The sequence below is a fragment of the Sinocyclocheilus anshuiensis genome, unplaced genomic scaffold (assembly GCF_001515605.1).
Source record: "Sinocyclocheilus anshuiensis isolate Anshui unplaced genomic scaffold, SAMN03320099.WGS_v1.1 scaffold409, whole genome shotgun sequence".
Classification (NCBI taxonomy): domain Eukaryota; kingdom Metazoa; phylum Chordata; class Actinopteri; order Cypriniformes; family Cyprinidae; genus Sinocyclocheilus; species Sinocyclocheilus anshuiensis.
Genome location: NW_015540855.1, coordinates 211879 through 223751, shown reverse-complemented (window position 1 = coordinate 223751; position 11873 = coordinate 211879). Strand labels below are relative to the sequence as shown.

Genomic DNA, 11873 nt, shown 5'->3' with positions numbered 1-11873 from the left:
TGTATGTGTGTGTGTGTGTGTGTGTGTGTGTACAGTATCATTTATATAAGGCAGACATTTAAACAAAAAGTGCAAAGTCAAATCTAAGGCTCTATCAATCTAAATCCAAATCTATTCCCCTGCTATTTATCAATTCATCCATCCATTTATTTATTTATTTGCCTATGTAAATCTATATGTTGGAAGTGAGCATTCCTCTGCTTTCCACATTTAGGCTGGTCAGGTAAATGAATTGCTAGTCAAACCAGATCACATTGAGCTCTCTGAGGAGTGTCAGGAGGTGAGTGGACTCACTGAGGAGACCTTGACAGAAGCTGAACCGCTTGAGGAGGCCATCGAACAGGTGATCATTCTCATACAATCTGTTCTGACAGGCTGGTATTTATCTTTTTTAGAACGTTCCGTTCAAAATACATAAAGATATTTGCATTTGAGAGTGGATCCTTTCAGAGGACAGTTAAACTTTCTTTTCTAACTCGCTTTGAGGGAGGGTCTGCATATACACCATTTAGTGGCATATCTTTACACACTATTACATGCATTATTTAACAGCTTGTGGATTGATATTTGCACAAGCAGCCTTGTGGGTATGTATTAAATGGCACATAAAAGTGGCGTTTACTCAGAGTGTCCATGTGTGCAGTTGAATCAGAGGTTATGTGCAGAAGTGGACGCAGGTGCAGGAAACACCTTCTACCTCTGTACGGATGGACAGCTGCACATTCGTCAAGTCCTCCATCCCGAGGCTTCCAGCAAGGTATCAAACTCTAAATACTGCAACTGAGCAGGCGATATTTATTTATAAGCTAAAAATGTATAAGTGCAGTTGTGTTTTCTTGACTGCTTGCTTTTGTGCTTTTCAGAATGTTTTGTTGCCTGAGTGTTTCTTCTCATTCTTTGACCTGCGAAAAGAGTTCAAGAATAAATTCCCATCAGAAGGGGAGTTGAAAGACTTGAATCTTCAGGTCATGGCTGACTGTATCCTTAAAAAAGGTCATGATATCATTTTGTGTGTTTTTTGTAAGACTTAAATGGATGAGAGTAGATTATTACACATATTAGTTGATAATTATCTGACAACCAGTGTGAGGAAGTTGCATTTGAGTGTGTATGAGAGAGAAAGATAGGCAACAGGGTGTTGGCTGCAGGATCCCAAGGTTTTGGAATGCAAATAGACTCACAATAGTGTGGGCTCAATTGAGCCAGCAAGAGAAAGCCAAGAGTGTTTAGCCAACAAGCTTAACCTGCCACACCTACGCTGTAACGTCTTAATACACACACACACACACACACACACACACACAGTCAAACACACAATGCAATAGCACAGCCCTCTGCACAGTAAGAAAGGTTAATCGAAAGTCATTCTCTCCCTCCATGTTTCTATTGTGCCTTTATGGAAGACTGCTGTGTTTCAACGGTCCTTGTGCGTTTATAAACCCTGTCCTAGTTGTTCTTTTATCTTTACTGTGTCATTAAATGGTAATTATCACCAGTAACACTAAACACAGACACTGTATTCCTTGACTGCGGTTGCGATCAGACCTAAATATGGTTGTAGATTCTTCTCTTCATGCTTTCACTGCTCACAAGGTTCGGCAGATGTCAGAAATTGTTTTAGCACTTATCTCGGAGCCTGTCTGTAAGTCATTATAACTTGCATATTATTGTCTGAACACATGAATGTAATATTCAGAAGTGTTTTTGTTATGAACCTGCTTTATTCGTCTTCATAGGCCACCAGTTCTCCTTCCCAGAAAAAGTGAATGACAAGTTTGAGACTGGCACTTGGTAAGAGCTGTTTCTTATTTAAACTAAACTAACAAACAAATGTCTGCAACTGTGTTCTAATTATTATTTTTTGCTAAGCTCCACTTTAATATATAAAATAAATATATAAATTAATAAAATCACAGAAAAGTCATGGGATTTTCTATACATTTTTATAGTTACTCATTAAATTTTTTAAATTACTGTTTGTGAGTCTAATTTCTATAAAATGAATCATAAATGACTATAAAATGGAAATTGAAGATGTTGCGTGTTAAGTTTAAATGTTTACATGAAATTTTATGTTGCTGGAACACATAATAGTGATGGCTATAATTCGGAGAGGATATAAGTATTATTGAGTATTTTAATATAAAGTTTTTTTTTCTTTTTCCTAATATTTTAATAAACCCTGAGAAGTTCATGCTGTGAATTAAATTCTTATTCACTAATGAACATGTAATAACTATTACTGGTACACGAATGTTACAGTAGTTTTATTTATCTGTTGAGATATTGAAGTTTTTATTTGTATTTAGAAGTATTTATTTAAAGAAAACATCTGATAAAATGCTGTACAATGTCACACATAATTCTAGCCAGAGTACATTTACTGGAAATCATGCAGGTCACCGAAATCTCTTGTTGAATCCTGTGAGAATTTCTGTAAAGCTTAAAGTAGTAGTAACCAAGGATGTAGAGCTTTAACAAAGGGTCACTTGATATACATTTTTGCCTTGCTACTGGTATAAGCTGGTGTGACACATCGTTTAAATTGCATGTATGTGTGTGTATAGCAGTAAGATGGAGAGGGTGGATGATAACACAGTGATCAGAGCTCGGGGTCTTCCATGGCAGTCCTCAGACCAGGACATCGCCCGGTTCTTCAGGGGTCTCAACATCGCCAAGTATGCACACATAACCTGCAAACCACCCATAGGCAGCACTTATTAATAAGTGATTATCATTCAGTCTGTGCACAATGCCAGTGTTTCTAATGAATTACTGCATGTGTGTGTTTGTGTGCGTAGAGGAGGTGCAGCGTTGTGTCTGAATGCTCAGGGCAGGAGGAACGGAGAGGCACTCGTGCGGTTTGAGAGTGAAGAGCACAGGGATTTGGCCCTGCAGAGACACAAGCATCACATGGGCACCAGATACATTGAGGTACACACACATTCATAAAGCTATTATATTAAGTATAGTGTAATACTAAGTATAGAAGTTACATTTAGTACCCAGATGAACAAAAGTCCAGTTACTATAACCTTTTTTTAATTGTAGTGGAATTCTATGTAAATTCAAAATTATTTACATTATTTTGTATTGCAGGTTTACAAGGCAACAGGTGAAGACTTTCTAAAGATTGCAGGAGGTAAAAATACTTTTTTTGCGATTGAGTTTGCATGCATGTGATATTTGGGTTTGTAGGTGGATAGGGTTGGGATCTGAGAACCGGTTCCTATTCTTATTCAGAACTGGTTTCATAATTCATTAAATTCCATGAAAAATCTATTCTTATTCTTATAACTGGTTCCATTAAAAAAAATGGAGCAGTGTGACCAGTGTAGATTCCCAAACTTAATTATTTGTATGAGCCACTTCTTTGAATCTAAAAATGTAATGTGCAACATGTCTGATTCCTGAACAAATGATTCTGAATCAGTTCTTTGCAGTGAATCAAAATCAGTGAGAACTGATTTACATTTATTTATCATTGAAGTCATCTCATCGTTTGGCAATGAAATCGCATTTATTTTTCCAAATATTTAAGCCTTAAAAGAACTACAGGAAATAAAGTCACAGGAATCATTCACAAGAGTTGAGAACTCTTACTAGTTATTATAAGAATGCAGTTGTAATAAAACTGTATATATCCTCTGATTTCCTGAGTTTGTGTTCTGTCAGGCTTATTTGCATTGGTTTGAGTATGTTTTGTGTAATTTAGCTTCACATTGAGTGGCTCATGTGTCTGACTGACAGGTACCTCTAATGAAGTGGCCAAATTTCTGTCGAGGGAGAATCAGGTTATCGTACGCATGCGTGGACTTCCGTTCACCGCCACCGCAGAGCAGGTGCTGCAGTTCTTCTCCCCGGCGTGTCCTGTGACAGACGGCAGCGAAGGCATTCTGTTTGTACGTTTTCCCGATGGCAGGCCCACTGGGGACGCGTTCGTCCTGTTCTCCTGCGAGGAGCATGCTCAGAACGCACTGAAAAAACACAAGGACATCCTGGGCAAGAGGTACATAGAGCTGTTCAAGAGCACTGCGGCTGAGGTGCAACAGGTGAGTGCAGCACTTCCTATTTGATTTGAAGCCATCAGTTGTGTGGAGTGTATTATAGTTGGTTTAGACAGACTCGGCAGGGCAAGTAAAACGTGAGCTGTTTGGGTGTGTAAGTGTGTGTACAAGCATGTACTCTATCTGAACGACCCGGCTCGCTGAACAAACACTCAGCTCGGCAATCTGTAAAAGATTAGCTTTTCAAAGCTGTCATAAAATTTCTCTTCTAGTCTTCCTGTTCTGCAATGCAAAACCTTTCAAATTTCATTGTTACTAATTTTGTAGAATTACTTGGAATTCCTCTGTGTTAATATTTAGCTGTCGTCATATATATCAAACCAAAGCTACTCAACCATAGCAGGTGGTTGAACTCACTTTAACCTGTTTTTGAGCAGACGTCATGTGTGTTTGACTAGCTCAGCTGTGTTGTTCACCAGCAGCGGTTTTGGTATTATAAGGGTGTGTCATTTAGGCAAAGAGAATCCCATCATGCTTTATATTAATAGTTGACTGGTTGTTGGGATCTTTAATAAACAGAATACTTACAATTGAATCATCACATCAATAATGCCAAAAGACTGAACTTATGCCTGACATAAAAGGAGACCAAGCAAACTGAATCCTTCACACAACAAACACCAACCTGTTTTACCCATGTACCTGTTACAAATTTGAACTAAACTGCTTTTTTTGTTTGCTTGTTTTTACAACCAGTAAATTTTCTTTTGTCTAATAACAGTATGTAGAACTGATTTTTAATTGTTTTATTTTTACTTTTAACATAATAAGTGCATAATCATTAGACTACAACAATGAACGTAATATGCATAGTAAATATATTTTATTATTTTTAGTTTAGTTTAGTTTGCCTGTATTATATAAATGGCGAGTTGTTTTGCTTATCAGAGTGATTGCAGATTTATTTTCATCTTAGTTTTTGAATGCAAAATATGCATTAATTAACTTTTTTTCCTATAACGAATTATGTGAAAAATATGAATAATGGTAAAATAAAATAAAATCGGTCAAACTAATTTTCTGTCTATCTTAACCAAAGTACAGATATATTGGACCAGTCATTAAGAAGAGTTAATTATAGAACAGGTAATTACATTAAACAATCAAATATAAAGAAACAAAGAAAGAAGCCTAAAAACAAATCTGCTGTGGGTTTTAATGCTAACCCTAAAGTGATGGTTTGACTTGCTCAAACAGGAAGTGCATATTCATAGACCTGATCTGGTAAAGTTCCAACAAATATAAAACCAACACAGAATGGGCAAGTTGTCTCCATATATAAGGGCATTTAAGGATACAGACACACCAAACGTGTGTTTGCGTGGTGGCAAACAGTATCAGGACCTGCAGGTAGAGCACAGTTCATCCATCATCTCCAACACCTGGAGCTATAAACAGGCAGAAGTCTTTTTGATGATGTGCATTGCCAGTCATGTAACTCCAGCATTTGTGTGTCAGGTACTGAACAGATACTCATCGGCCCCACTGATTCCCGTGGCCCCATCCCCCATCCTGTCTGTTGTGCCATCCCCCACATTCGTGCCCCAAACGGCAGCAGTGACAGGTGTGCGGGACTGCGTGAGATTGAGGGGTCTGCCGTACGATGCCACCATCCAGGACATATTGGTTTTCTTGGGGGAATACACGGCTGACATCAAGCCACATGGAGTGCATATGGTGCTTAACCAGCAGGTAAGGATCTCAGACCCACTTATATACATATGAACTGTAGTATTCATATGAAGTTCATCCAGTAACAAAATAAACACACCTATGCAGTTCAGAATGTGTTCTGTCAGGGAGTTTTGCCCCTTTGGCTCAACCGCTCCATAAAAAAGGGTGATTAATCACAGCTTCTGTCAGGACTTGTGTTTCTTCATTCCTTTACATTGTGTTTCTGTCATGCCTTGGTCCTTACAATATCTCAAAGCATGCTGAAGAGAACTGTACTTGAGAATAGGATAGACCATACAAATGTTTCCATACAAACCGTGTTTTTTTTTTTTAAGTTGGCTTGCTGGCTTATGTATTTTCAGCTAGATATAAAGAAGGAATTTAATGATTCTGATTCCTCTTAACGGTTCCATTGAAGATTCTTTTACAATACCGTTCAAACGTTTTGGTTTGATATGATTTTTTTTTTTTATATTTTGAAAGAATTCTCTTATGCTCACCAAGGCTGAATTTATTTGTTAAAAAAATACAGTAAAAAGAGCAATATTTTGAAATACTGTTACAATTTAAAAATGACTTTTCTATTTTAGTATATTTTGAAATGTTCTTTTTTCCCCTGTGATTGCAAAGCAATCATTCTAGTATGCTGATTTGGTGCTCAAGAAACATTTATTATGATTATCAATTTCATAAAACAGGTGTGCTGCTTAATATTTTTTTGTGGAAACTACGATACATTTTTCAGGATTTTTTGATGAATAGGAACAGCATTTATTTAATATAGCATATGTAACAATGTAAAAGTCTTTTCTGTCACTTTTTGAATACATCCTTGTTGAGTAAAATATTAATTTATAAAATAATCCAACCTTACTAACCCCAAACATTTGAATGGTAATGTAGTACTTTTTAAGGAATAAATATTTTGGGGGGAAAAGTAATTCAGAATTTAAATAATTCATGCAAAGTGCTTTTTACACAGTTTCTTTTTATGCAATCTAATAATTATATTGAATTAACTAGGCCTATATATTAAACAACAACACTGAACAAACACTAACAACAACATTCAATTTATTTATTTTTATAAAACGTTTAACTACACATTGTCATATGAACAACTAGTCAGTAACTACACTGATTGTAGTTGTATAGCTGTATGTATTTCTGTTGTTTTATCAAAATAAACATTGTTCATTCAAGTATTAAACTGTAGAACAATTGGGCTGTTTCGCACTGTATGCTTTTGATTTAAAGAACCCATAAGACTCATTTGTTTGGGGAGTTGAACTATAGCGGTTGCACCGTTTTTGATTCATTAAAAAGAACTGGCTCATAAGAGTCTGTAATTGTTCCGAAATTAAACTACGTAGTTTACAGTGTCTGTTTGCTGCTGTCTGATTTAAAATAAGAATAATTAAAAGATTCTCATTATGGATAAGAATCAGTTTTCTGTTCCCAACCCTACTGTTAACTTGACATGGCATTTTAAAAACCAGATGCTCCTGGCAGAAGATGCTGAAAAAAAAAACAGTGAGACACGTTTAGTACTTTGACCAACAATTAAAAACAATTTGCAGCGGAAACACATCCTGCTCGCTTGTTAAATGCGCTTATTTTTTTTTTTTGTTTAAAGTGAGTTTATGAATTCAGCATTTGTTTGTGTGTTTGATCAGGGTCGTCCGTCGGGTGATGCTTTTATCCAGATGCGTTCAGCTGACCGGGCGTTCCTGGCGGCCCAGCACTGCCACAAGCACAGCATGAAGGAGCGTTACGTGGAGATGTTTGCGTGCTCCGCTCAGGAGATGAACATCGTGCTGATGGGGGGGACGCTCAACAGGAGCGGCCTCTCGCCGCCGCCATGTAAGTTACGACGTAAGTGCCGCTGGGCTCTGGTGCTGCTTCTCTCAGCTGTGTGTGCGGGTAGGTGGCGCTTCACGCCTTCCTGTTTTTTCCCCTTTCTCTCATTCATTCACTTATTCATTCATTTTTTTTTTTTATATTTTGAAAGAATTCTCTTATGCTCACCAAGGCTGAATTTATTTGTTAAAAAAATACAGTAAAAAGAGCAATATTTTGAAATACTGTTACAATTTAAAAATGACTTTTCTATTTTAGTATATTTTGAAATGTTCTTTTTTCCCCTGTGATTGCAAAGCAATCATTCTAGTATGCTGATTTGGTGCTCAAGAAACATTTATTATGATTATCAATTTCATAAAACAGGTGTGCTGCTTAATATTTTTTTGTGGAAACTACGATACATTTTTCAGGATTTTTTGATGAATAGGAACAGCATTTATTTAATATAGCATATGTAACAATGTAAAAGTCTTTTCTGTCACTTTTTGAATACATCCTTGTTGAGTAAAATATTAATTTATAAAATAATCCAACCTTACTAACCCCAAACATTTGAATGGTAATGTAGTACTTTTTAAGGAATAAATATTTTGGGGGGAAAAGTAATTCAGAATTTAAATAATTCATGCAAAGTGCTTTTTACACAGTTTCTTTTTATGCAATCTAATAATTATATTGAATTAACTAGGCCTATATATTAAACAACAACACTGAACAAACACTAACAACAACATTCAATTTATTTATTTTTATAAAACGTTTAACTACACATTGTCATATGAACAACTAGTCAGTAACTACACTGATTGTAGTTGTATAGCTGTATGTATTTCTGTTGTTTTATCAAAATAAACATTGTTCATTCAAGTATTAAACTGTAGAACAATTGGGCTGTTTCGCACTGTATGCTTTTGATTTAAAGAACCCATAAGACTCATTTGTTTGGGGAGTTGAACTATAGCGGTTGCACCGTTTTTGATTCATTAAAAAGAACTGGCTCATAAGAGTCTGTAATTGTTCCGAAATTAAACTACGTAGTTTACAGTGTCTGTTTGCTGCTGTCTGATTTAAAATAAGAATAATTAAAAGATTCTCATTATGGATAAGAATCAGTTTTCTGTTCCCAACCCTACTGTTAACTTGACATGGCATTTTAAAAACCAGATGCTCCTGGCAGAAGATGCTGAAAAAAAAAACAGTGAGACACGTTTAGTACTTTGACCAACAATTAAAAACAATTTGCAGCGGAAACACATCCTGCTCGCTTGTTAAATGCGCTTATTTTTTTTTTTTGTTTAAAGTGAGTTTATGAATTCAGCATTTGTTTGTGTGTTTGATCAGGGTCGTCCGTCGGGTGATGCTTTTATCCAGATGCGTTCAGCTGACCGGGCGTTCCTGGCGGCCCAGCACTGCCACAAGCACAGCATGAAGGAGCGTTACGTGGAGATGTTTGCGTGCTCCGCTCAGGAGATGAACATCGTGCTGATGGGGGGGACGCTCAACAGGAGCGGCCTCTCGCCGCCGCCATGTAAGTTACGACGTAAGTGCCGCTGGGCTCTGGTGCTGCTTCTCTCAGCTGTGTGTGCGGGTAGGTGGCGCTTCACGCCTTCCTGTTTTTTCCCCTTTCTCTCATTCATTCACTTATTCATTCATGGTGGGTGTCCTGTGCCCAGGCAGGAATGGACATCAGGAGCAGTAGGAATCTGGGTGGGTGAATGTTGTTGTTTTTTTATTCAATTCAGATCTGAGTTTGTCAGATGCTTTATCACAGCGGGGGAATGAAGGGCTTTTATTTGGGGTGATTTAGTGCAATCTTTCTAAATCTAAATGTGCACAATTTTAATCCTTAATCATAAATGTCACCATATGCACTTTGGTGTGTCGTGGAAAGGCACTTTCTGTTTGATTTAGTGTAGATTTCTTTCTTTCTTCAGTTGTAGATAGTCAGCTCCATAACTTTGCTATCCTAACAACCAACAGCGACACATGTAAAAGCCTCGGCACGCCACAGGTTCAGTCCGGTTAAAGGCATCTGAATGCCTGTGGCTGTGTACTGATATGTGTTGAAGGGTGGAGGAACATACTTGACTTGTAGCTGAATTATAATGGCAGCTATATTGACAGCTTTGGGTTATGGTCTGCTGCATGCTTTGAGTGTGTGATAAAGTTTGGGATAGATATTTTAGTAGAAATACATTTATTCTCCTAAACTGGTATTTCTTAAATACAGTGAACAAGACATTTTGACAGATTTAATATAACGAGACACATAACTTTCACATGATAGATGAGATTTGTAATTGTACCTGCAGCATTAACTATGAGACATGCTCAAATTGGCTGCAAGACAACACATACAACTCAAATTGGCTCACAATGTGACTGGTTGTATTTAGGGTGGGCTTTTGAGATGGCTACTGCTTGTGGCTACACCGTATATTGTTCATTGTTTGTTTGATGGGATGACTGCATGAGCCTCTGATGACAAACAATGAACAGGACTTGAAAGGGGTTTAAAGGTGTAAAGCCCTCATTGTAACTGGATTAGGTTCAGTCAGGACCACACCCTTTTATTATTTGGCAAAAATACCTTGACTAATCGCTAGTTTGTATTTTATTAGTAATTATGTAAATTCAATATTTCGTCATGTCACATTCCATTTACCATTGAAAAATGGTATACACAAAGTTTTGTCAACAATTTTGTGCCATCTTAGTGAGAATAAAATTAATTAAAATAATATAAAAATTATGACATTATGCATTTAAAAAAATATATAGCCTATATTATTTTAGTTCTTTTTATTCTCACTAAAATAGCATTAAGCTGTGGTTCTCAACCTTTTTTGACCCTGCTGTTCAACACAATATTTGAAAGACCACCCCCTGCTCCATACAGGACACAATATTTCCAGTATTTCTGCTGTAATTATGACCAAGCTTGTTTTTAAACTTTTTTAGATAGCAGAAACAGAGTATTAATTTATTAAATTTCTTAACCTTAAATTAACTTCACTTTTTTAATCTTAAAGGGATGGTTCACCTAAAAATTTAAATTCTGTCATTAATTTCTCAACCTCATGTTATTTCAAACCCGTAAGACTTTTCTCACAAATTAGGATATTTTTGATGAAATCCGAGAGCTTTCTGAGCCTCCATAGACAGCAATGTAACTGAAATGTTCCCAGGCCCAAAAACGTAGTATATATCGTATATATATCGTAATTGTTGTTTTAACGATGTGCGATTTGATATTATCGGGACAACATTCCTATTCCTAAACTTGAGCAACTTGTCTCCTCAGTCCCCAGACGTTTGCAGACTGTTATAAAAAGAAGAGGGGATGCCACACAGTGGTAAACATGGCCTTGTCCCAACTTTTTTGAGATGTGTTGATGCCATGAAATTTAAAATCAACTTATTTTTCCCTTAAAATGATACATTTTCTCAGTTTAAACATTTGATATGTCATCTATGTTGTATTCTGAATAAAATATTGAAATTTGAAACTTCCACATCATTGCATTCTGTTTTTATTCACAATTTGTACAGTGTCCCAACTTTTTTGGAATCGGGTTTGTATTAAGAGACTTACGTTTTAGACACCATATTTCCTGTTTTTGCTCTATTTCTCCAACAAAAATCATTTCAAACAGAGCCACAGCGCTGTTTTGCATCTCTGAACAACATGACGGTGTTTCGTTCCTGAATGAATCAACCATTAAAATGATTCTGTTCAATCGCAATGGCTCACTTAACAGTGACTTGCTGCCACCTACTGAATGTTTTATGTTTAAAATATCAAAACATTATTTATGCAGTTGTAAGTGCAGGTTAAAGTATTCCATGTCCCTCAGAGCTTCATTAAACAGTGTGTAAATGCATCTAAATGACACTTCTAATGTAGCTTCTGTGTTTCCTCTGCATTGCAAAGATCGGTTTTGTTGATACTGATTTCATTTGCTTGGTAACAGCCCAAATGCAAGAATTTGACCCAAAAGATGGTGCACACTTTTAGAAAAAAATGGATTAAAGATAAAAATGCCCATAAAACTTGTTGGAAATAATTAATTTCTATCACTGCTGTGAACTGACCACACAGAATATGAAGAATATCAAAAAATTCAGGAGTCAGCTGTCAGCACAATTAGAGATAAGATATCAGCACAATAACACACTCAGCAAAATATTGTCTAAATATCGTTATTGATAAAATCCCAGAAAATTATCTAGATATCATTTTTTGTCAATATCGCACACCCCTAATTT

At 36.4% G+C, this 11873-nt stretch overlaps 1 protein-coding gene across 1 annotated transcript in view; it reads left to right on the top strand.

The window, feature by feature from the left end:
* Positions 1-11873, top strand: part of esrp1 (epithelial splicing regulatory protein 1) — a 19089-nt gene that overhangs the window by 737 nt on the left and 6479 nt on the right. The window contains exons 2-12 of the mRNA XM_016485272.1: positions 215-343; positions 644-757; positions 864-978; positions 1544-1642; positions 1737-1791; positions 2568-2678; positions 2802-2934; positions 3100-3142; positions 3751-4052; positions 5526-5759; positions 7418-7604. Of these exons, the coding sequence (XP_016340758.1) occupies positions 215-343; positions 644-757; positions 864-978; positions 1544-1642; positions 1737-1791; positions 2568-2678; positions 2802-2934; positions 3100-3142; positions 3751-4052; positions 5526-5759; positions 7418-7604 (1522 nt within the window). The remainder of the gene's footprint in view (positions 1-214; positions 344-643; positions 758-863; positions 979-1543; positions 1643-1736; positions 1792-2567; positions 2679-2801; positions 2935-3099; positions 3143-3750; positions 4053-5525; positions 5760-7417; positions 7605-11873) is intronic.